The sequence below is a fragment of the Gekko japonicus genome, unplaced genomic scaffold (genome assembly GCF_001447785.1).
Source record: "Gekko japonicus isolate JY-2015 unplaced genomic scaffold, Gekko_japonicus_V1.1 scaffold1662, whole genome shotgun sequence".
NCBI lineage: Eukaryota > Metazoa > Chordata > Lepidosauria > Squamata > Gekkonidae > Gekko > Gekko japonicus.
The window spans coordinates 234094-260597 of record NW_015168099.1 but is presented as its reverse complement, the minus strand read 5'-3'; the positions used below and the strand labels follow the sequence as shown (position 1 = coordinate 260597).

Sequence of the window (26504 nt, the reverse complement as noted above, 5' to 3'; positions counted from 1 at the left end):
TTCGCTTAAAAGAAAAAAAGGGAGGGGTAGACAGTGGGAGAAAGAGAAAGCTGAGTGATATATAAACTGGTAAATTAAACTGTTAGTAATGTCCAATTAATCTTCTTGGGCTTCTTCTGTGTGTTGCCAAACTTCTTTTCTTAGTCCTGTTACATGTATTCTCTGTTAGTATGTTAGTAATGTTCCTTTGAGATTCTGTTAATAAAAAGGGTCTCTTCTGTGCACATTCAGAACCGCTTCTTTGCGTGCTGGGTACTTTTACTATCGCTGACGTGGAGGAGCTTCCTCTGTTGTCTCTGTTGTCTTCTCCTTCCGGCTTGTTAGATCCTCCTTCGGGTTGTTGTTAATACGCTCCGTTCATGTACTATAAATCCTCTTCCTTTCATGCCCCGGAGGTCCCCATTTTCGAGAATGGTATCAATTTCATTTTCGCTTTTATATTCGCTCCCAGACTCTCTATGGGTCCTCCTCGCAATTGTTGACTTATAAGCGCTTACAGGCACTTCTCGCTGTCACAATTCCAACTTATCTTTTTTGCAAAACTCCCGTCGGATTCACAGCCATAAACAGTCCAAACATTCAACAGCCGGCTCTTGCGCACAAACAAACGCCCAGACGGAAGTCCCTCCCTCCTTCTCCGCTCGCTTTTGCCCAGCTCCGACATCTTTTCTTTTTTGTTTACTTTTAGAAAGTTCTTAAAATGTGCTCCAGAGAGACAAGTTTCTCGCTTTCAAATACATCAAAGGAAAACATCACTGTCCGCTCAATTCATCCCCCCCTCCTTTTCTTTTTCGCTTATGCAAATGGAGGGTTAACCTCTTCGCCTTTTTCGCTGGGAGGGGGGGGGAAACAATTTTCAGTTCTTTTTCTCTGCATTTTGACAACTCACAGTTAAGCCGATCTTTTCTTTTTCTTTTCCACTTTTGCGGATGGTCGCTTTATCACTCGGTGACGTCTGGTGGCTCCGCTAAACCCCGTTCGGGGTCGCTCACGCAGCAAGGTCCATTGGGGCAGGGCATGGCGGGAGCCTCGCTCTCCGACCTCTCGGTCGAAAAAGCGACTCCCCCCTAGTGCGCCCTAAAGCGCCCCGGATCCGAGCTCCTCTCTTCTGAGGGGCTCGTTCAGGTCTCCGCTCGCGCGGATTCCCTCCTCCACCGCGGGCGGGCGAGGCGCCCTCGGGAGCGACCCGAGGAAGCGTCCGCCATGCGCGGGAGCCAGACCGGAAGCCCTTTTGAACATTCTTTTGAAATGCTATGTATGTTTAAATATTCAATATATGCCTATGAGTATTACTTTTTGTCTTAAAAATTTTGGGGGAGAGTTTCTACCTTTTCATTTCTAGATTTAGACTCCCCCTTCCCAGTTAGTTTTGTGCTGTGTTACGGTAGCGGCGGGCCTCACCCACCTGCTAGGTAGAAGAGAGCGCATATTCGCCAAGAAAGTAATCGCACCAGTCAGTCATCTCTCCTCCTGTAGTGGCCAAGGCGAACGAGTGCAGCTGGCAGGTAAGAGCAGGGTTAGGGTGTGGGCCACGCGTGAGGGGGCACCGTGCCTATATGCCCTACTGTGGCTATGGGCCTGTCAGGGAGCCGTCAGAGTTACATCAAAATCTTTTTTAAAAAAATTATGGGGGTGTGGGGTAATGCTCCCTTCTAAGCTGTGGAATCTTGTGAGCAAAAATTCTACTTTGTGAGGTCCTGGCATTAAAGTTGTGAGTGAGCGATTTGGCTCTTGCATAAATTAGTTTGCTCTGGAGCCATATCCTTCCTGAGCTAAGACAAAAAATGTGTGAGCTGTAGGCTAAAAAACTGTGAGCTAGCTCACACTAACTCAACTTAGAGGGAACACTGGGACCAATTGTACTTGGTGAGGTCCTGGCATTAAAGTTTTGAGTGAGCGATTTAGTTGCTGCGTAAATTAGTTTGCTCTGGAGCCATCCTTCCTGAGCTGAGACAGAAATGTGTGAGCTGTAGGCTAAAAAATTGTGAGGTAGCTCACACTAACTCAACTTAGAGGGAACACTGGGACCAAAGCTCCCTCTAAGTTGTGGAGTCTTGTGAGCAAAAATTCTACTTTGTGAGCTACTGGCATTAAAGTTGTGAGCGAGCCATTTGGCTACTGCATAAATTAGTTTGCCCTGGAGCCATCCTTTCTGAGCTCAAACAAAAATCTGTGAGCAGTAGGCTAAAAAACTGAGCTAGCTCACACTGACTCAACTTTGAGGGAACACTGTTGCAGTGTTCCCTCCCCGGAGGGGGAGGGATAAAAAAATGTTAAAATCTAATGAGATTACCCCACAAGAATTCAGCAGCCATTGGGGAATTGCCTAGGTAATCCAAAATGGCTGCCACAGGTTCACTTTGGAACTGGAGAGAAACGGGGAGAGGATGAATGAGTGGGCAGAAAGGATGTGAAGGATGGGGGGAGTGAAGATTCACTAGAAGGAAGGAAAGAACAATGGAGCAGTTGGGGTTGGAAGGAGGGAAAGGGGAGAAGCTTTGATTGGGAGGGAATGACGGAAGTTAGGACTGGAGGTCAAGTGGAAGATGGGTCCACCGTGGAGGGTTAGGCGGGAGGGAAGGAAGCAGGGAAAGGGGAGAAGCTGCAGGGGCTGTGAGGGGGAGGGATGGAAAGCAGGGGTACTGCAGGGCTCTTTTCGTAGCCGGAACTCCTTTGCGTATTAGGTGACACACCCCTAACGTAGCCAATCCTCCAAGAGCTTACAGAGCTCTTCTTACAGGGGCTACCGTAAGCTCTTGGAGGATTGGCTACATTAGGGGTGTGTCGCGTAATACGCAAAGGAATTCCTGCTACAAAAAGAGCCCTGCGTAGGGGAATGACTCCCCCTCCCGTGTCTTTCCAGGTCCCCTTTTCTTTCCAGTCCGACCTTCCCCATCGATCCATCAGTTCCATCTCAGAGCTGTAGCTACTCAGTGGTCGGGTGTGCTGCCTTGAAAGGGGACAGTTGTGAGCTCCAATGTTACCACCACTGCTGAGTAGTATTGTTCCTTCCGTTGCTCCCGGAGGGGAGGGTATTTGTGAACTTCCTGCATTGGGGAGGGGGTTGGACCAGATGACCCCGGAGGTCCCTTCCAAGTCTACGATTCTATGATGACATCCTTGTAGACACACGGTTTGTCATTCCAGAGCTAACTAGGACTGGGCCAGTGAACTGCCCGGATGGGAGACTCTTGGGGAGTGACATCTAGGCCACGCCAAACTCCGAGGAGGCAGGGCGGGGTGGAAGCGACTGAGAAATTCTATCCCGAGCAGCCTCAGGAGCGCAAGGCGTGTTGGTAAAACAAGGCCTCTTGTGTGGGCTCAGAAGTTCTACCCTGGCCCGTCTCCGGTCTGCGTATGAGTGCTTTTTGGCATCCTGATCCATAGTTTTTCAATAAAACATATGTTTTATACCTTTTCCTCATTTTTTTTTTTTTTAAAACCCCTCTCGTCAGCTCCTTTCCCTTAAACTTGGAGACCACGATGACTGACTCCTTTTGGACAGGAGTGTTTTTGGGGATGAGGTAAGGTTTTCTTTGCAGATCACCAGCCCACAAGCGGATAGGTTTTGCTCCTGCACAGCTACCCTTTATAGGCCGGTGGGCTCGTCCGATCTCGGAAGCCGAGCAGGGGTCGTCCCCGTTTAGCAATTGGACGGGAGGCCACCGAGAAAATCCAGGGGTGCTACGTAGAGGGCGATACCAAACCACCGCTGAACGTCTCTTGCCTTGAGAACCCTACGAGGTCACCATTGGTTGGCTGCGACTTGAGGGCACTTCCCACCAATGTTCCCTCTAAGCTGTGGAGTCTTGTGAGCAAAAATTCTACTTTGTGAGCTACTGGCATGAAAGTTGTGAGCGAGCAATTTGGCTACTGCATAAATCAGTTTGCTCTGGAGCCATCCTTCCTGAGCTAAGACAAAAATATGTGAGCCGGAGGCTACAAAACTGTGAGCTAGCTCACACTAACTCAGCTTAGAGGGAACACTGCTTCCCACTACCTGCCCTGACCTGGATGGCCCAGGCTAGCCTGATATCGTCAGATCTCAGAAGCTAAGCAGGGTCAGCCCTGGTTAGTATTTGGGTGGGAGACCGCCAAGGAAGTCCAGGGTCGCTACACAGAGGTGGGCAGCTTCAGGCCATGTCGAAAGTCGTTCTCATTGGGCGTGAGCGTCCCTTGATTATCCACTGCCATTGTAGGAGCCGATCGGGGTTGGTGGGGGATCCTGGAGAGCCCCCACCCCGTAAAGTGAGCCTCAAGTTATTGCAGTGTAGAGCTTGGGCCCTGGAGATCGGGCTCGAGACCCCACTCCACCGTAAACATCACCGTATGACCTTCGGTTTGTTACAAACTTCGTTGGAAACTTTGGTTCGTTACGAACTTTCAGCCCAGTGTACCACACAGGGCCATTGTGTCTTCAAGCACAGAGAGCTTCAAGAGGGAATTTAGAGTCCAGTGGCACCTTTAAGTCCAACAAAGGTTTATTCAAGGTATGAGCTTTCGTGTATAAACCTTTGTTAGTTTTAAAGGTGCCACTGGACCCTAAATTTATTCGGCTGCTTCAGAGCAACACGGCTGACCACCTGGAACTAGCTTCAAGAGGGGATTGGATAAGCGTATGGAGCAGAGGTCCGTCAGTGGCTATTAGCCACAATGTATAGATGAAAGACTCTGCTTGGGGCAAGTGATGCTCTGTCTTCTTGGTCCTTGGGGGGGGCAAGACTGGGAGGGCTTCTGGAGTTCTGGCCCCACTGAGGGACTTCCTGATGGCACCTGGGTTCTGGCTACTGGACTGGACGGGCCATTGGCCTGACCTAACATGGCTTCACTTATGTTTTTATCAGCTTCAAGAGGGGAATTGGATAAACGTATGGAGCAGAGGTTCACGAGTGGCTATTAGCCGCAAGGTATAGATGGAAGACTCTGTCTGGGGCAAGTGATGTTCTGTCTTCTTGGTGCTGGAGGGGCAACAGTAGGAGGGCTTCTGGAGTTCTGGCCCCTTTAAGTCCACCTCTGTTCGTTTCTTTCCTTGATAACTCTATAGGTCGCCATAAGCCAGCTGCGACTTGCCGGCCATTTCCACCACCTGTAATAAACATCTTTCTGGGGTTCCAACCTTGCCTCTTGCAAAGTTACAAGGATAGTTCTAGTAAACTCGTAAAAAGCCGCTGTGCTTTCCACCGTCAGCTCCCTTCGTCGGATCCAAATCATCACATCCTGGAGAGCTGATCATAAGAACATAAGAGAAGCCAATGTTGGATCAGGCCAGTGGCCCATCCAGTCCAACACTCTGTGTCACACAGTGGCCAAAAACACCAGGTGCCATCAGGAGGTCCAGCAGTGGGGCCAGGACACTAGGAGCCCTCCCACTGTTGACCCCTCCCCCAAGCACCAAGAGTACAGAGCATCCCTTGCCCCAGACCGAGAGTTCCTATCTATACCTTGTGGCTCATAGCCACTGATGGACCTCTGCTCCATATGTTTATCTAATTCCCTCTTGAAGCCGTCCGTGCTTGTAGCCGCCACCCCCTCCTGTGGCAGTAAATTCCATGTGTTAATAACTCTTTGGGTGAAGAAGTACTTCCTTTTATCTGTTCTCACCCGACCGCTCAGCAATTTCATGGAGTGCCCACAAGTTCTTGTATTGTGAGAAAGGGAGAAAAGTACCTCTTTCTCTACCTGCTCTATCCCACGCATAATCTTACAAACCTCGATCACGTCACCCTTCCAGTTACGCCACTCCAGACTGTGCTCAACGAACCAAAGGTTGGATTCAGCATAATGCAGTTTCATAGATTGGTTACATTCAATAAACTAACACTCCACTGTGAACGCATTAGGCTGCCATCAGTCCATCAAGGCCAGTATTGCCTACTCAGACTGGCAGTGGCTCTCCAGGATCTCAGGCCAAGGTCTTTCCCACCACCTCCTGCCTGGTCCTTTTAACTGGAGATGCCGGGGATTGAACCTGGGACCTCCTGCATGCCAGGCAGAGGCTCTTCCACTGAGCCACAGCCCCTCTTTACAGCTCTCCAGGGTCTCAGGCCGAGGTCTTTCACATGGTCCTTTTAACTGGAGATGCCGGGGATTGAACCTGGGACCTCCTGCATGCCAGGCAGAGGCTCTTCCACTGAGCCACAGCCCCTCTTTACAGCTCTCCAGGATCTCAGGCCAAGGTCTTTCCCACCACCTCCTGCCTGGTCCTTTTAACTGGAGATGCCGGGGATTGAACCTGGGACCTCCTGCATGCCAGTCAGAGGCTCTTCCACTGAGCCACAGCCCCTCTTTACAGCTCTCCAGGGTCTCAGGCAGAGGTCTTTCACATCACCTCCTGCCGGGTCCTTTTAACTGGAGATGCCTGGGATTGAACCTGGGACCTTCTGCCTGCTGAGCAGCTGCCCTACCATGGAGTCACAGCCCCTCTGGAGGAGGTGTCTTTCCCTGCTCTCTAAAGGGTGGAGTCTTTGGAGCTTACATGACTCCTCACCAGCCCTTTTTAATAACAGCTGGGCCATAGCCGAAGACTATCTCCTTGCAAGGTGCGGTTTTGGTTCCGAGGCGAAATATGTATTTTATAACCTTGCATAACATTCTTTAAAGGAAATTGAATGTTTTAATGAAGGCGAGTACTTAAAGGGGGGGACTATTTATGTAATGCGAAAAAGCAGAATGACCCCAACGTTAAGAAACGCCAGGAAACTCAAACGCTTTTATTTGCATTTTTAAATAAATAGAGCTTGCGTTCCACCATTTTTGTTTATTATGGCTGGTATAGACGGACTTGTAAATTTCGGGGCTTGCTTTGACTTTCGCAGATGTGCAGAATGGAAGTCGACCATATATCTGTTCCCCATTGTGGCCTGGAGGGATGTTGAAGTGCTGCTGTTTGTTCCTTGGCTATTTGGGCATACTTTTTTTTTTGCTCCTTTTCGTCCGGGCCAACACTTGAAGCTGGCCAAAGAGGGACGTTAATAGGCCGAAGTAGGAAAGGGGCATGGAAGCAGTTCTGACGTGTGCATCTTTTTAATGTATGTTTTCCATAGGGCGAGACCCAGAAGGTTGCAGCGGCCACCACGCAAAACAGGAAGACTCCCCCAAGGCGAATGATCCAGAGCAGGTCCTTCAAAAGACGGGAAAGGTAGTGTCTTGCGGGAACCATCCAAACGGCCATATTGTTCTCAAGCACAGGTTTTCTCGTCTTTACCCTATCCCGCAAGGTGTTCTTGAGACTAAAATGGGGACAGTCCACTTCGAGGTGGCTCACGATTCTGTAGCAGAATGCATGATTTGCGCAGAAAATGTTCCAGATTGAGTCCCCAAGAGCCACGAGAACAGAAGTTCTTAAACTGAAAGGATCTTGGCTAGTGGGCCTATGAAAGACCAACCACCCCACCCCACGCCTGAGTATTTGTCGTCAAGTCAGAATATTATTATTATTTATTATTATTTAAAGCAGGGGTATCGGACTCATTTGTTATGGGGGCCGGAACTGACATAAATGAGTCGTTGGGCCGGGCCATGTGTGTCATAAACAGTGTTCCCTCTAAACTAAGCTAGTTCCCTCTAAACTAAGCTAGCTCACAGTTTTTCAGCCTCCGGCTCACACATTTTTCTCTTGGCTCAGGAAGGAGGGCTCCAGAGCAAACTAATTTATGCAGTAGTCAAATCGTTCGCTCACAACTTTAATGCCAGTAGCTCACAAAGTGGAATTTTTGCTCACAAGACTCCACAGCTTGGAGGGAACATTAAAACATTTGAATAATTAAGATTGAAATTTATTTATTTATAGATTTGATTTTTATAGATTTGGTTTTTAAACTGCCCTCTCCCGTATTTGGGGCTCAGGGCGCGGCATGCAGCACTTAAGAGATAACAATCGCATTTAAAATAAGTTAAAAGCAGTAAAACAAATAATTCAATAAAATAATTCAATAAAGCACATAAACAAACAACACTATAACCAGCCCTCCCTCTAAGCTGTGGAGTCCTGTGAGCAAAAATCCTACTTTGTGAGCTGCTGGCCTTAAAGCTGTGAGCGGGCGATTTGGCTACTGCCTAAATCAGTTTGCTCGGCAGCCATCCCTTCCTGAGCGAAGACAAAAAGGTGTGAGCCAGAGGCTAAAAATCTGTGAGCTGGCTCACACTAACTCAGCTTAGAGGGAACACTGACCATAACCCCGAAGGAGGGCCTGTAATTGTTCCTGGGATTATGTCAAACAAGGCAAACAACTCTTTGCCCGCTGGCGAAAGACAACAATACAGTCCACAGTAAACAATGACCAAGAAAAAACAATAAACAACAACTGTGCACTGACCAACCCACCCAAGAGCTATAGAAAAGAGACTTCAATACAACAAGTAATTCAATGCATGTAATCCATCATAGGACAATACACAAATTCATAATATCCCAAAGGGAAAGAACAAAGTCCAGAATAACAACCTCTCATAACAATAAAGTCTGAAATAGATGTCCACATTGAAGTCAGATGTCCAACACTTTTCCTAGGTATTGATTAGTGTTTCGGACTTCAGGTCCTTCCTCAGGAGCTACAAGCCAATACCGGACGTCTCATAGCAGTTTCTTAACAGGTAAACATTATTCAGGTTTTATATGGACCAGGTCTCCTAAGTTTTAGAAAGCACCTACAAGGGTTGCTACTATGTAAGTTGGACCAAATGCCCATATAAGCATTTGGTCTCTTTTCTATAGCTCTTGGGTGGGTTGGTCAGTGCACAGTTGTTATTTATTGGTTTTTCTTGGTCGCTGGCATAAGACACCGATAGTGGGGGCAGACAAATTTCCCGGGGGGAGGGGGTTCCAAAGTTTTGGTGCCACAACGGAGAAGGTCCTTTCTTGAGTTGCTGCCTGTCTAGCCACAGATGGCAGGGCGAACAAAGTCGAGCCTCCGAAGATGACCAGAGTGTATGGGTAGGTTCCTGTGGGGGGAAAAGCGCTCCTTGAGGTGTGTTGGTTCCAGGTTATAAAGGGATTTAAAAGTCCGTGCCGGCACCTTGAGTGAACCATTTGGGGCTAGGTAGGCACCATGCCATATAGCCCTGAACTCCTCTGAGGGACAGTAACAAACAACAATGGATTCCAGTCCACTTAAGCTCATGCTAGAATAGAACTCCGTTAGTCTTTTAGGTGATACCAGAATCGTGATTCTCGTCACTGCAGCAGAATAACGCATCTAGAACTCTGGAAGCGGAAGAACAGGATACAAAAGGGATTTTAAAAAAAAAATCCATTTGGTCAGCTTAAAGGTAAAGGTTCCCTTTCTCGAAAGCCAGTCGAATCCAACTCTAGGGTTGCGGTGCTCATCTCCGTTTCCAAGCCGAAGAGCCAGTGCTGTCCGAAGACGTTTCCGTGGTCATGTGGCCGGCATGACTAAACACCACGGCGCACGGAACGCTGTTACCTTCCTACCGAAGTGGTCCCTATTTATCTACTTGCAATTTCTTGCTTTCGAACTGCTAGGTTGGCAGGAACAAAAGCTTATACTTTCAATAAAACTTTGTTGGTCTAAAACGGTGCCACTGGACTCAAACTTTTATCTGTCTGTCTGTCTGTCATCTATTATCATCTACCTACGCCCCAGCTACCTATCTTTCACCTTCTTCATCTTCATCACCATCATCACCAGTTTGGTGTCGTGGTGAAGTGCGCGGACTCTAATCTGGGAGAACCGGGTTTGATTCCCCACTCCTCCACTCGCAGCTGCTGGATGACCTTGGGCAAGCCGTAGTTCTGTCAGAGCTGTTTTCTCAAGGGCAGTTCTCTCAGAGGTCTCTCAGCCCCACCTACCTGACAGGCTGTCTGTTGTGGGGAGTGGAAAGGAAAGGAGTTTGTAAGCCACTCTGAGACTTTGAGTGAAGGGCGGGGTTATAAATCCAATCTCTTCTTCTTAATCTTCATCTTCATCATCCGCTCTCCCCTTCCTCCCTCTCTCCTTCCATCTCTCTCCCCTCCTACATTTATACCCCCCTTTGGGGACCCAAGGTAGCTTACACCATTCTCCTGTGCAGCATTTTACCATCACCCTGTGAGGCGGGTTAGACTGAGCGTGCGTGACTGGCCCAAGGTCACCCAGCGAGCTTCCATAGCACAGTCTTCAAACCTGGGTCTCCCAGACGCTCTTTACCACCATACCTCACTGGCTCCCCTTGCTAGTAACTGAAAGCACCCCTTCTGGCATTAACTGGGCAACTCCCATGGGTCTTCCAGGTGGTCTACATCTTGGAGAAGAAGCACTCTAGGGCAGCGATGGGCTCCCTCCGCCTCTTGACCGACCGCAACAGCGAACTCTTCAAGAAGTGTGCCATGTTCTCACCCGTGGACCACCGGTTGCCGCGTGCCTACGTGTCCTTGGCCGACTGCCCACCAGACCTCGCCTCCAGACCCGAGGACTACTCCAGCACCCTGTTCATCTGCCATATCGTGGACTGGAGGGAAGACAGCAATTTCGCCCTTGGGTACGTTTCTGCAGCGTCAAGCCCATTCCTTGCATGGGGCAGTCCCCGGTTTTGATCCTCAGCCACTGGAATGATTTGTAATGAACATATGGAGCAGAAGCCCATCAGTGGCTATTAGCCTCAAGGTGTAGATGGAAGACTCTGTCTGGGGCAGTGATGCTCTGTCTTCTTGATGCTTGGGGTGCAAGAGTGGGAGGGCTTCTGGAGTTCTGGCCCCGTTGGTGGACCTCCTGATGGCACCTGGTATTTTTGGCCACTGTGTGACACATAGTGGTGGACTGGATGTGCCATTGGCCTGATCCAGCATTGGCCTCTCTTATGTTCTTATAGGAACTCTCAGTCTGGGGCAAGGGATGCTCTGTATTCTTGGTGCCCGGTGGGGGACAACAGTGGGAGGGCTTCTGGTGTCCTGGCCCTACTGCTGGACCTCCTGATGGCCCCTGGTATTTTTGGTCACTGTGTGACACAGAGTGTTGGACTGGATGGGCTGTTGGCCTGATCCAACACTGGCTTCTCTTATGTTCTTATAGATAAGAACTCTCAGTCTGGGGCAAGGGATGCTCTGTATTCTTGGTGCTTGGGGGGGGGCAACAGTGGGAGGGCTTCTAGTGTCCTGGCCCTACTGCTAGACCTCCTGATGGCACCTGGTATTTTTGGCCACTGTGTGACACAGAGTGTTGGACTGGATGGGCCATTGGCCTGATCCAGCATTGGCCTCTCTTGTGTTCTTATATGAACTCTCAGTCTGGGGCAAGTGATGCTCTGTATTCTTGGTGCTTGGGGGGGGGGCAACAGTGGGAGGGCTTCTAGTGTCCTGGTCCCACTGCTGGACCTCCTGATGGCACCTGGTATTTTTGGCCACTGTGTGACACAGAGTGTTGGACTGGATGGGCCATTGGGCTGATCCAACATGGCGGCTTCTCTTATGTTTTTATGTGATAACAGGACTGGGAGATATCTGTGCCTAAGACCCCAGAGAGCTGCTGCCAGTCCCAGTTGGCAATGCTGATTAACTAGACTGGGGATCAGGAGGTGGTTTGGGTGATATAAGGGAATCTACTTGGCCGTTGACTTGGGCAACGGCTAGCTGACCGGTGGAGCATCTGCTTTCCAGGTTAGAGCGCTGGTATTGCCAGTTAAAACACTCAGCTTGTAGGTGGCGTGAAAGACCTTGGAGAGGCCTTGCCAGTCAGAGTAGACGATAGTGACCTTGATCAGCCAGTGCTTTGCCTCAGTTGAAGGCTGCTTCGTACATGTGAGATTCCATTCACACAGCTCCAGATTGTACATTACTGAAGGGTGTGTACTCACTGGCGTACATTCAGTTGCATATCTTATTCTCCCCCCCCCTTTTTTTTTAATTAAAATATCAAACAAAAGAAAAAGTTTAACAGATTAACAGATTACTAATACCACTCACTCTTTTCTTTGTCCCTCTTTATACCCTTCCTTATTTCTAATTCTTAGTGAAATACCTCCCCTTTTCAGGGGAGTCAATAAAGCTTTTATAAAAAAAAAAAATCAAACAAAAGCAATATGACAAATAAGACCAGTGTGATAATACAGATGCCATTCCAGTACTATAATTACAAGAAAACTTACCTAAGAAACTTCACAACTACTCATATTTTCTAAAAAACCTTCTTTAAAAATAAAGTAGCTCATGAAAGAAAAGATTGGATGACATAATTTCCTTTTCTTGAAGAAACTGTATGATCGGGAACCAGACCGCTTGGAAGTTTCTATAATAAGCATCTAAGTTCTGCGGTCCCGAGGACTGATCTAATTTTTCTAAAACAAAATGAGTCCATATACCGTTGCACCGGTCCATTAAAGAGGGGCCTGTTGCTTTCCTCCATTTCCTTGCTATGTCTATAAGAGAGCCAGTTTGGTGTAGTGGTTAAGTATGTGGACTCTAATCTGGGAGAACCGGGTTTGATTCCCCACTCCTCCACTTGCACCTGGCTGGATGACCTTGGGCAAGCCATAGTTCTGGCACAGCTGTTCTTGAAAAAAGAGCCATTTCTGTCAGAGGACAGGCTGAAAGAGTTGGGTCTGTTTAGCCTGGGAAAGGGAAGGTTTAGAGGGGACATGATTGCAGTCTTCAAATATTTGAAGGACTGTCATGTAAAAGATGGAGCAGATCTATTCTCTCTTGCTCTGGATTGCAAGACTAGATCTAATGGGTGGGAATTACAAGGCAGTCGATACCGGCTCAATATCAGGAGAAACTTCCTAACTGTCAGAGTGGTTGAGCAGTGGAACAGTCTGCCTCGGGAGGTGGTGGATGTTCCTTCGCTGGATGTTTTCAAGCGGAGGCTGGATGACCATCTTTCAGGTGTGTTGTAGGGCTATCTTTTGGCTACGCTCCTGCAGAGTGCAGGAGGTTGGACTAGATGACCTGCAAGATCCCTTCCAACTCTAACATTCTATGAAAATGGTCAATTTGCTGCCGGAGGATCTAGCAAAGGCCGCAAGCATGTATGTCTTTTAAAGGGGATTGGACAAATTCATGAAGAAGAGGTCCATCAGTGGGTTACTAGCTGTGGTGACTAGAGAACACCTCTGAATGCCAGCCTCGGCCTCTATGCCCTGTTGTCGGCCTTCCAGAGGAACTGATTGGCCACCGTGTGAGACAGGATGCTGGACTAGATGGACCACTGGTCCGATCCAGCGGGGCTCTTCTGACGCTCTTGTGTTTTGGGGGGGGGGGTTAGGGGGAGGGGGGGCACTTCTGTGACTCTTGAGCGCCACCTGGTGGTCATCAACAACCCGCTTTCCCCCTTTGAGGGCAGATGTGTTGTCATCAGTTTGCTTGGTTTGTTGAGCGGTGCAAAGTTTGGGCAGTAAGCAGAGGAGACACACTGTGTGTGTGACTCTTTGGAAACATCCTTGGGCTGGCTGTCATAGTCAAGAAGGCGAGACTTGTGTTACACTTTGCTAGCTTGGGACCTCAAACCCCCAACAGCAGGCAAGAAGCAGAGCTTTTGTTCACCTCTCCTAAGCATTCTGCATCTGCGAAAGGTTCATTCCCCGGTCAAGAAGCTATTAAATGTTGTCCCGGGGTGAATTAGTTGGTCATGTCAATGGCCAGCATTGAATATTCTGAAATCTCCCCCTCCCAACTGTTCTCTTTAATGATTGAATTAATTTTTAAATCAATGAAAACTTCTGCCTTGCCAAACAGGTTGCTTCCGGTGGGACTTGACATTATTTTCCGTCACCACCATGAGCAGAGCATTGAACAAGTGTGAAGGGAAGCCTGAAGGGTCTAGAACATAAGAGAAGCCAATGTTGGATCAGGCCAGTGGCCCATCTAGTCCAACACTCTGTCACACAGTGGCCAAAAATACCAGGTGCCATCAGGAGGTCCATCATTGCGGCCAGGACACTAGAAGCCGTCCCACTGTTGCCCCCCCAAGCACCAAGAAGACAGAGCATCCCTTGCCCCAGCTGTAAGAATATAAGAGAAGCCAATGTTGGATCAGGCCAATGGCCCCTCCAGTCCAACACTCTGTGTCACACAGTGGCCAAAAATACCAGGTGCCATCAGGAAGTCCAGCAGTGGGGCCAGGACACTAGAAGCCCTCCCACTGTTGCCCCCCCCCCAAGCACCAAGAATACAGAGCATCACCTGCCCCAGCCTGTGAGTTCCTATCGATACCTTGTGGCTAATAGCCACTGATGGACTTCTGCTCCATCTGTTTATCCAGTTCCCTCTTGAAGCTGTCCATGTTTGTAGCTGCCACCACCTCAGAGAGAGAGAGAGAGAGAGAGTGTTTAGATGGGGTGTGTGTGAGCTTTTGAGTTTGGTAGAGCTTAGGTCATCTTATGGCCAGAAAGATGAGCTTCTGTTCAGGTAGAAAATGGCCATTTCAGAAAGTGAACATTTCCCCTGCAGGATGACGGAGGAAGGAACGATGTAGATTGTTGGGTAAATATTCCTTTTTTTATCCTGCTGGATACCCTTGTTTCCAGTGACTAGTGCCGCTGGTTTGCACCCCACGGCTCGTGCTTCATCCTCTTTCCTTGATTGGACACGTGGGAGGTCAGGGATCATTCCGCGAACCTAATTCGGGGGTTCTGCCGGGAACCGAGTGACATTGCCTTGCCAATGAGCCGGTTAGACTCCTCTGCGTGGTGTTGGTGGGGAATGAAATCGGGAAGGAAAGGGCAGTCGAAATGATCGTTAATGTTTTTCGCAAGGAATGCTGAAAAATCACCTAGAAGGGGTTGTCGAAAATTCGTGCAAAAAAGCAAGGAGCGTTTTTGACACAGATAGAGGAGCGATCACAGCCCCTGCGGCATTAAGGTGCTTGACTGAGAACTGCTGGGGAAGGCAGGGGATTCTGCTTCAGTGGACTGTGGTTTGGACGGATACTCAGTAGCTTCTTCCTCCAGCCTTTATTGTGTGCAGTAGGTCTCCTTGTGCTGTTTTCTGTAGCAAGATATTTCTATTGCTGCAACAGCAAGAGGGTATTGAGGCAGCTCCTCTGGACGCTGTAATACTTGGTCTTCACTGAATGTGGTGTACAGCTCAATATTTTCCAACTTTGAATGAAGAAGAAGAAGAAGAAAAGATTGGATTTATACTCTGCTGTTCACTACCCAAGGGAGTCTCAGAGCGGCTTACAAACTCCTTTCCCTCCCCCTCCCCACAACAGACACCCTGGGAGGTCGGCGGGGCTGAGAGAGCTCTGACAGAAACGGCTCTTTTTTTCAAGAACAGCTCTTATCTGGACTACGGCTTGCCCAAGGTCATCCAGCAGCTGCAAGTAGAGGAGTGGGGTATCAATCCCGGTTCTCCCAGATCAGAGACCGGGCACTTAACCACGACACCAAACTGGCTCTCTGAATGAAGGCACTGGCTGTGGATGGGCTGGGGACAGCTCTGACACCCCCACCCCCAGGCGATCCTCAAGTAAGCTCTGAGCCAGCATTGGCTTCAACATCCTCTTCCCGTCTCTGTGGCCCTGTTATTTGCTGTTTATGCAACGCCACTGATGTATGTGGCAATGGACAGGTGCGACGGTTCCTGCTCTCAGTAACTTCCAGTCTGGATTTGATAGTGGGGAGATGACTGAGGGTTAGGAAGGAAGGAAAAGGTAACAGACAGGAAGAGGAGAGGCACAGAAGGGGAAATGGTGTGACGGAATGATAAATCAGAGAATCATAGAGTTGGAAGGGGCCATACAGACCCTCTAGTCCAACCCCCTGCCCAAGGCAGGACCAACCTAAAGCATCTCTGACAAATATCCGTCCCGCCTCTTCTTGAAAGCTGCCAGTGAAGGGGAGCTCACCACCTCCCTAGGCAACTGATTTCCTCCCTCTAGGCAATGGTGACAGAAGAACTCGGATCTAGCCCCTCTTCGGTGTGTGTGAACCACCAGAGAGCCAGTTTGGTGTAGTGGTTAAGTGCGCGGACTCTAATCTGGGAGAACGGGGTTTGATTCCCCACTCGCTTACAAACTCCTTTCCCTTCCCCTCCCCACAACAGACACCCTGTGAGGTGGGTGGGGCTGAGAGAACTCTGACACAAACTGCTCTTTTTCAAGGACAGCTGTGCCAGAGCTTGTGACTGACCCAAGGTCACATCAGCAGGTGCAAGTGGAGGAGTGGGGAATCAAACCCGGTTCTCCCAGATTAGAGTCCACACACTTAACCACTACACCAAACTGGCACTACACTAGGCGCCCCCCCCCCCGTGGCGGCAGGGGCGGGTGCTGGAGCCACAGCGGGCGGGCCGAGGGGGTGAGCTGCAAATGCTTGCGGGGGGCGGGATCGCTTGAGGGGAAGGGGAGGGGCCTGTGCCAGGATGCAAAAGGGGCTCCAAAGAGACCACAGGGGCGGGGGCGGCAGAGGGCGAGCGGCACTTTCCCATCGTCCGGGGCTGTTCCCCGCACCTGCCCCACGCCTCCTCCCCTTTCTGTCTGGGGGGGCTGCAAAGAGGGACAGGGACGGAGCAAGAAGCCTGCAAGGGAGGCTTCCTCTGCGGGGCGAGGAGGGGACGAGGCCAGCCAGAATGGCGCCGTCGTCAAGCCGTCGCCCTAGGCGACAGTCTAAAATTTAACAATAACGGGCCAGCCCTGCTTGCCCTCCTCCAAAAAGCGAACAAAGGATGAGAGGAAAGCCAGCAGTTTCGCGTGCCGTCTTCATTTCTGTTGTGGAGGAGGACTTAGGGCTTGAACCGAATGGGAAGTCCTTGGGTTTGAGGAGGGGGTGATGGTGGACGCATGCAGGTGTTTTGGGAGGGGGTACCTGACATGAGGGACACCAAGGGAGACTCAGTTGCTTGGATCCAGACGAACCGGGACAAAAATCATGGAGCTTGATTTTCCTGCCGTCTTCCTCTTATGGCAGCCCCCCACCCCACCCCAATCTTGTTCCTGGGAGTTCCCTCTCCTCTGAGAACACGATGGGGGGCATCTCAGATCGCTGCTTTGAGCAACAGCGTTTTGTGGTTGTCATTTCGCCATCAAGTTGCAGCCGATTTATGGCGACCCCCCCCCATGGGGTTTTCAAGGCAAGAGCTGTTCAGCGGTGGATAGCCATTGCCTGATTCTGTGTCGGGACCCCGGACTTCCTTGGTGGTCTCCCTTCCAAATATATAAAAGAATTCAAAGAGTCTGCAAGGCACCAAAACGTGAACAGACACTGACTCTGAGTATTAAAGGAGAGTTGACTTGTAAAGAAAGAAAATTAAAGTGACAAGTAAAACAAATAAAGTAACCAAACATATAAAATCCGTGACCAGATCTCTAAAAGAGAAACTAGAAACTAAAAATGGCATCAGGCTCATCGAGAAAAATAGGCACACCATCTCCCGGTCAAGGGGGGGGCCTAGCCCAGTTAAAGCCAGGTGCTGCACAACTGTCAACGAATGATCTTCATACAATAATGGCAACCTACCTGCAACAGGCAGCGCAACAAACAAGTGAAATAATAAAGAAAGAGATTGAACCACTGCATATAAAAATTAGTGAAATGTCATCACAATTAAAATCAGATACACAAGAGATTAAAGCAGAGATTAAGAAAATAACAGAGAGCACATCACAATTAGAAGAGAAGGTAGAAGATATAGACCAAGATCTCCAGGAAGTAAAAACAAAGGTTGACAGGTTAGAACAAACAATAATGCTATTAGAAACGGAGAAAGCTGAAACCATTCTAAGATTTCAAAATATAAATGAACAAGTAGACAAGAACTTAAAAGAAGTTCTAGTAAAAAATATGACAGAACAACTAGGCCTGGAAAACGAAAGAGAAATATTAGAAGATATAGATTCAATACAGAGAAGAAGTTCAAACTACGCAAGAAAACATAAATTACCGAGAGAAGTACATGTGAAATTCTTTAGAAAAAAAACCAGAGATCAAATTATTCATGCAGCAAACTCAAAGAAATTGGTAATTATGGGAGCAGAAATTAAAATACTGAAAGAAATCCCTTGGAGAGTAAGAGAGAAACGAAAGATCTATGACATACTTACAGAATTATTAAGGAAAAACCAAATTCAATATAGATGGATGATGCCTGAAGGAGTTCTATTCACATATAAAGAGCGAAGATACAGAATAGATTCGGTTTTCAAGTTGGAAAACTTTCTGGAGAAAGAAGGAGAAGATCTTGGATGGCAAAGGGACAGAGATGAAGATGATGAGGAAGAAGAGGATAGTGATATACAAGATGAAACAGCAACACGGGAAGAAGCCACAGGAGGAGAAAAAGGGGACTCTCGCAAAGAAAGGAAAAGACAACAAATAAGATTCAAAACTGAATCTCAAATAAGAATGACGTACGTGAAAGAAAACTTAAATCCAGAACTTAAATATCAAGCAAGAAATGGTAGAATCTTGATAGTCCAAATTAGACATAAAGGAAGAGCGGTGTACATAGTAAACATTTACGCTCCAAACCAGGATCATGAAGTTTTCTATAAAGAATTAAAAGAAATAATAGCCAAAGAATGCCCAGGACATATAATTGTTTTGGGTGATTTTAATGCGGTATTAAGCGATAAGGAAGATAGAAGAAGGACAAAAAAATCAGCAAGAAGAGGTACGATTTTGCCAAAATCATTTTTACAGATGGCTGAAGAGCTAAACCTTATAGATGCATGGAGAACGAGAAACCCGCAGAAAAAGGATTATACTTTCTTCTCTGCAAGATATAAAGCATGGTCCCGCATAGACATGATCTGGTTAAATGTAGAACTAGCGAAGGAATTGGTGGAAATAGAGATTCTACCAAATACATATGCGGATCATAACCCGATGTGGATAGTGATACAAAATGGTCAAAAAAGTACAAGATGGAGAATGAATGCAGGCCTATTACAAGATAAAACTTTCCTGGGGAAAATTAAAGAAGAAATTAAAGAGTTCATTAAAAGAAATAGAACAGAAGAAGTAACCTTAAATACGGTCTGGGACACTCTTAAGGCCTATATAAGGGGGCTAATCACAACACAGGAAATCTGGAAAAGGAAACAAAGGAAAGAGCAATATAAAAAACTAACAGAGGATTTAAAAAAAGAAGAAAATAAGTTGAAAAAAGATGGGAACTTAGAAGATATAAGAATAAAAATAAAACTAATCCAGCATCAAGTGAACATTCTTCTAACGCAAGAAATAGCAAAGAAGATAGAGTATGCAAAAGCATACCATTTCGAAAACGCAAATAAACCGACACGCTGGCTTTCATATAGGTTAAGGAAAGAAAATGAAAAAAGAACGATCTCAGCCTTAAAGAATGACAACTTGGAATTAGAATACACAAACGACAAACTGAAACAAGTGGTGGAAAATTTTTATGTGCGGTTATATAAGCAGGATATAAAAGATAAGACGGCCACACAAGAATATCTTAGGAAAAATAACTTTGGAAAATTTACAGAAGAACAGAAGAAAATCTTAAATGAGACTATATCAACGTGTGAGATTGTGGAAGCCTTCAAAAAACAGAAGAAGAAAAAGTCACCAGGACCAGACGGAATTCCGGGAGAGTTTTATCAAAAATTAGAAGATGAAATAATGCCACTTTATAAGGACATGCTACATGATATAGTAAAGACGGGAAAGGTCCCACAGTCTTGGAATGACGCACTAATATCATTAATTCATAAGCCGAATTCTGAATGTAACGAGATAAAAAATTACAGGCCAATCTCTCTACTAAACGTAGATTACAAGATATATGCTGCAATACTTGCGGACAGATTCAAAAAGGTAATATCCAAAATAATCCACCAAGATCAAGCAGGTTTTCTGCCAAGAAGACACATTAATAAAAATATAAGGACTATAATTGACATTATTGAGTATTACGAATACAATCCAAGTAAAAAATTAGCACTAATGTTCCTCGATGCAGAAAAGGCTTTTGACAACGTAAACTGGGACTTTATAAAACAGAAGCTGGATGTATGGGACTGTGGACCCCACTTCAAGAACATGATAGAATCTATATACACGGAACAGTGGGCCAAAATTATAGTAAATGGAGAGCTTACTCAAAAGATACCAATAGAGAAAGGAACCAGGCAAGGCTGCCCACTCTCCCCACTGCTATTCATATTTGGGCTTGAGACTCTTAACCACATAGTAAGAACAACTGAGGAAGTAAAAGGATTGAAAATCAAGGGAGAACAATTTAAATTACAGGCATTTGCGGACGATCTAGTTTTCATTCTGGAGGAGCCGACGATATCGATAAAAAACTTGCTACAAATAATCAAGGATTACGGATTGATTGCAGGTTTGAAAATAAACATTAATAAGACCAAACTGATTACAAAGAACTGCAATAAAGAAGAGATAAAAGAAATACAAGAAAATACAAACTTGGAAATAGTCAAAAAAGTTAAATACTTAGGTATTAACATTACCAACAATAACAATGATCTATACGAAAATAACTATAAACCCATATTAGAGGAGATAAAGAAAGACCTACAAAGATGGCAGGACCTTCAGATATCGTTTATGGGTAGAATATCTACCATAAAAATGAATATACTTCCACGGATACTATTTCTAGCACAGTGTATTCCAATACTTAAAAATAACAAACTCTTTGAAGATTTAAATAAAATAATAAGAAACTTCATATGGCAAGGAAAAAGACCTAGAATTAAATTGAAGATGTTCAGAGAAAAAACAACTAGGGGAGGATTGAGTCTCCCAGACTGGAATCTGTATTACCAGGCAGCCTCAATGGGATGGATAAGAGATTGGATCCTATTGGAAGATAAAAGATTACTGATGCTAGAAGGATACGATCTACACATGGGCTGGCACGCCTATGTGTGGTACGACAAAGACTATAAATTGAAAAGCTTCCTAAACCACACAGTAAGGGGCCCACTAATGAAAATCTGGAAAAGTATAAAAGGAAAATATTACGAGAAAATACCTAAGTGGGTTTCACCCCTAGAGGCTTTTATATTGCCTGCACTGATAACCGAAAATAAAAAGATAACTTACAAAGACCTATTGAACAAAGAAAATGAATTGAAATCATGGCAAGAATTGCAAAAAATGAACCTAAACCTTACAATATGGGAAAGAAATCAACTAATCTCAAGATTCACTAAAGATAAAAAATCAAAAATCTACACTGAAGAGACACGATTAGATAAGAAATGGTTGAGAGGAAAAGAAAAACTGATGCAGAAAATATATAACTTCTTGCTAGAAGAAGAAAAAATAGATCAGTGGAAGAAACCACCAATGACTAATTGGGAAACCGACCTGGGGCGAAAATTAGAAAAAGAAGACTGGGAAAAAACATGGAAGTCGATAAAACTCCTAAGAGCCACATCATATAAAGAAAATATAATAAAAATGGCTTATAGATGGCATTGGACGCCAGACAGACTCCAAAAATGCTATAAAAATGTCTCAGGAATCTGCTGGAGATGCAAACATAACATAGGAACATATTTCCACATTTGGTGGAAATGTGATAAAATTCAGAGGTTTTGGAAAAGCATTAAACAAATGATAAAAGATGTGTTAGGTATAGACATTCCGTTCACACCAGAAATTTTCTTACTGAATATTATCCCAGATGGGCCAAAATATAATGAAGTATGTATTATTGTTTACATAGTCACACTGTCGAGAATATGTATAGCTAAGAACTGGAAATCTGATTGTATACCGAGTATGGAAGATTTAATTAGCACTCTCTTTAATATAATTGAAATGGATAAATTAAACATGTTTTTGGCGGGTAAAACGGAAGAAAAATTTAAACAGAAATGGCAAAAAGCCATAAAATGGCACGAGGAAAAAGTTAAATCCAGAACCCCCTCCTAATTGTTGAAAAACAGGGGCAAATTTATGCATGCTATGTATGTTATGGAAAACTGAAAATAAATTTAAAAAAAAAAAAAAAGTTGCAGCCAATTTATGGCGACCCCCCCCCATGGGGTTTTCAAGGCAAGAGCTGTTCAGCGGTGGATAGCCATTGCCTGATTCTGTGTTGGGACCCCGGACTTCCTTGGTGGTCTCCCTTCCAAATACCAGGGCCGACCCTGCTTAGATTCCGAGTCCTGACGAAATCGGGCTGTCCTGAGCCAGAAATGTATGCCTCTGCAGATATTTCTAGTTTGTATCCAAGCCTCTTGAAACGGCTGTCGGCTGTTTTAAATTCCAGTGTATGGTAGTGGTTAGAAGAAGAAGAAGAGAAGATATTGGATTTATACCCCGCCCTTCACTACCCAAAGGTGTCTCGGAGCGGCTTACAAACTCCTTTCCCTTCCCCTCTCCACAACAGACACCCTGTGAGGTTGTTGGGTCCGAGAGAGCTCACTCGAGAACTGCCCTTGAGAGAACAGCTCTTATTAGAACTTCGGCTTGCCCAAGATCATCCAGCAGGTGCAAGTGGAGGAGTGGGGAATCAAACCCGGTTCTCCCAGATTAGAGTCCGCGCACTTAACCACTACACCAAACAATAGCGTTGGACTATGGTCAAGGAGACCAAGTTTGAATCCCCACTCCCCACCTCATTGGGTGTCCTTGGGACAGGCACCTCATTGAATCCCCACCTCATTGGGTGTTCTTGGGACAGGCACTCACTCTTAGCACTAGGTCAGGGTGTAGAACTCATGGGGGCCGGATCTGACATAAGTGAGACCTTGTCGGGCCGGGCCACGTGTGTCCTAAAACGTAACGCCAGGTAGCAGAGATATGAACTTTATAAAGGACACATACACAAAGAATTTTTTTTTACTTAAAATAAAAACATGCTTAAAACATTAGCTCTGTAAGCTGCCAACCTACTTTTGATTTATTGACATTCACCACAGAAATCTTACGCTCAGAGTTCTGGGTCGAGGACCCAGGTTAAAACATGAAATGGCTGAGCGGTTAAGAGAGTCTGGCGAAGCAAGCGATGATGCAGCAGCAGCAGAACTGGAAGCAGGAGACGGCAAGTTCCACTGCGGGCCTGAGGGAAGCCCTCCGGGGGGGCCTGATCCGGCCCCCGGGCTGCATGTTTGACACCCCTGCACTAGGTGGTTGTGGGGGGGGGGAGGTGGAGGAGCGTCACATAGCCTCCTGAACTCCCTGTCCTGAAGGACAGGATGAAGACGAATGGACAGATAGAACATACCGATCTTGTCCTTGTGGGCTGCCAATTTCTTTCAACGAAGAGAGCAATCGAGTCGCTGGAAAACTATCCTGTCATGACCTGTGGAATGCGTGGAGGTTCTATCAGGTGGACCGTGATCTGGCAGCACAAAGAAGCCCAGGATTAGCTACACTGTCCGCTGGGGCCGGAGAAACCGGACCCAGGAAGAGCCCAAAGGAAAGCAGACGGTTGAATTTCCCCCTGTGTTCCGCAAGTGACATCTGCATGTGCCTGGTCTCTTAATTGTATTAAAAGGGTTGTACTAAAAGGGCCACAGCATCGAAATCGCAGGAGGTCATCTTAGCCCCTCTGCACACTGCCTCGGTCAGGCCGCACCTGGAGTCCCTTGTTAGCCGCCCTGAGCCCACCGGGGAGGGCGCGATATAAATATGAACATAAATAAATAAATAAATAAATATAAATAAATAAATAAGGAACAAGCCATTCCCTGAGCTCTTACAAGCATCAAGATGGCTCAAGTTGGGTAACCATGTTAGTCTGAAGCGGCAGAACAAAGATGAAGCCCGGGGGGGGCCCTGCCGCTTCTAGAATATGCCTATGTGGTATGGATGAAGTGGATGATGTCAAGCATTACATTCTGAGATGTTTATGGCACGAATCACTTAGGCAAAGGTTTATTTATCCTATTGTACCTCTGTATAATGGAACTGCTGAGCAGGATTTGACCGTGTTCTTGCTTTCTGATACTGATGCACATGTTACTAGCAGAATGGCTTTGTTTGCACTGGCGGCAAAAAAGATAAGACGGGGTCTAGGACTTACTGCAAGTTATTGATGTATATTTCTGTTGTGCTTTGATTTACTTTGTGCTGTTATGGCCAATGGCTAAGACAATAAACGAAACTTGGAAACTTGGAAACTGATGCAGCAGCCAAATCGCTCGCTCACAACTTTAATGCCCATAGCTCACAAAGTAGAATTTTTGCTCACAGGACTCCACAGCTTAGAGGGAGCATTGCTTCAGATACATGTATCTGAAGTATCTGACAAAGTGTGCGTGCGCACAAAAGCTGATACCCAAAATAGAACTTTGTTGGTCTGAAAGGTGCCTCTGAACTCGGACTTTGTCCTGAAGCGTCAAGACAGCCAGAGACAGAGAGAGCGATCCCCTGCTCCCCAAGGTGTCGGGAGACCAGCTCCTGGCATGAACCCTGGAGGACTCATCTTGTGCGGTCACGACAGATGGGTCTGGAACCGCCACAGAGAGAACGCACACCGCCTGTCCCGGCCCACTAGCCAAGATCCATCTAACAGAGGAACGGCTGCGGGCAGCTGTAACAATAAATAATGTAATTAATTTATTGACATACGGCAGTGAAAGCATTTCCGCAAATGGCACTCGAGAGACTCGGCATACCCTGACTGCTAGACGAGTCAGACTGCTAGACAATGCAGAAAACCCCCCCCTTTGCAGGTTTCACCGTCCACAGACTGAAGGGATTTGAAGTGGCAGCCAGGAGTGGGGGAGGGGCTGTGGCTCAGCAGAAGAGACTTGGCCTGCAGAAAGTCCCAGGTTCAATCCCCGGCATCTCTGGTTAACTGGATTTGCCGGGGATTGAACCTGGGACCTCCTGCATGCCAGGCAGAGGCTCTTCCACTGAGCCACAGCCCCTCTTGACAGCTCTCCAGGGTCTCAGGCGGAGGTCTTTCCCATCACCTCCTGCCTGGTCCTTTTAACTGGAGATGCTGGGGATTGAACCTGGGACCTCCTGCATGCCAGGCAGAGGCTCTTCCACTGAGCCACAGCCCCTCTTGACAGCTCTCCAGGGTCTCAGGCAGAGGTCTTTCCCATCACCTCTTGCTTGGTCCTTTTAACTGGAGATGCCGGGGATTGAACCTGCGACCTTCTGCATGCCAGGCAGAGGCTCTTCCACTGAGCCATGGCCCCTCCCTAGTCATCCAGCTTGGAGGCTTCCTGGAGGCATCTGGTCCAGCAGGGCTCTTCTGATATTCTTATGGAGGCCTCAGCCTGTTGCTGGCCCTCCAGAGGGACTGGTTGGCCCCTGTGTGAGACAGGATGCTGGACTAGGTGGACTACTGGTCTGATCCAGCAGGGCTCTTCTGACGCTCAAATACTTTGGCCACCCAATGAAAAGGGAGCACTCACTGGAGGAGAAGACCCTGATGCTGGGAAAGATTGAAGGTCAAAGAAGACGGGGACGGCAAAGGATGCGATGGTTAGACAGTGTCATCGATGCAACAAACATGAAATTGAGCCAACTTCAGAGGACGGCGGAAGACCGGAGGGCCTGGCATGATCTGGTCCATGGGGTCACGAAGAGTCGGACTCGACTGTGCGACTGAACAACAACAACAACGAAGATGACGTCATTCTGTCCTGTACTCTCTCATCCTAAAGCTCTCAAACTTCTTACTGCTCCAGGAAATGTGTGTGTGTGTGTGTGTGTGTGTGTGTGCGAGACAATCAAATGTATAGCCTAGGGAACTTTGGATCTGTACCGCTCCCCTGTCCTTTCCTTTATGGCGTATGTCACATTTAGGTGTAGTAAAGCTTGCCTTTAAACACAGTGTGTGAATGGTTGGTCTCTACGGGCTCCTCTGACATAGAGCTGCTCCACCCGCCCACTTTGAGTGGCATTCGTGGGTCAGCTGATTTGTTTTGCAAAAATCGTTCTCTTTTCCCCACTTCCAACCAATGCTCCCTCTAAGCTGAGTTAGTGTGAGCCACCATCTAACGATATATCCCAATTATGGGTTCTATTATTTGATTGATGGTAAAACTGCTTTTGCTGCCGACACCGCTGCCCAGGTGGAATGGGTCACACTCAATGCTCCCTCTAAGCTGTGGAGTCTTGTGAGCAACTTGGCATTCAAGTTGTGAGCAAGCAATTTGGCTGCTGCATAAGTTAGTTTGCTCTGGAGCCATCCCTTCCTGAGCTAAGACAAACGTGTGAGCCGGAGGCTAAAAAACTGTGAGCCAGCTCACACTAACTCAGCTTAGAGGGAACACTGTGGCTCTTCTTCTTTCCTGTAAGTTGGTTCTTGTCCTTTGTCTCAAAGGTTTCCCCAACGAGGCAATGAGGTACACAGTTTTCACTGTAAATGACTCATAACTGCTGTTAGTTCAGACCAGCCTGTTTAATTAAATTCTTATGTAGCTGTCTGTCGATCTTCTGGTCTGAAACAAGACGTCACAGTGCAAGGTCCATGGGCTTGTCTGTGGTTCCTTCTTTGTCTCTGGTGGGAATTGAGAACACCCAGGGATTTGCAGCCCTTTCTGGCTGCTTTGCAAGACCTAAGCCTCTCAAAGACTGGAGTAAGGGCAGGAGGGATAACCAGGGCTCTTTTTGTAGAAAAAGCCCAGCAGGAAGTCATTAGCATAATAGGCCACACCCAACAGCAGAAA

At 47.0% G+C, this 26504-nt stretch overlaps 1 protein-coding gene across 1 annotated transcript in view; it reads left to right on the top strand.

The window, feature by feature from the left end:
• The window catches only part of DIS3L2 (DIS3 like 3'-5' exoribonuclease 2), a 364836-nt gene that overhangs the window by 156113 nt on the left and 182219 nt on the right, over window positions 1-26504 (top strand). Inside the window, exons 8-9 of the mRNA XM_015414784.1 lie at window positions 7044-7138; window positions 10229-10476. Of these exons, the coding sequence (XP_015270270.1) occupies window positions 7044-7138; window positions 10229-10476 (343 nt within the window). The remainder of the gene's footprint in view (window positions 1-7043; window positions 7139-10228; window positions 10477-26504) is intronic.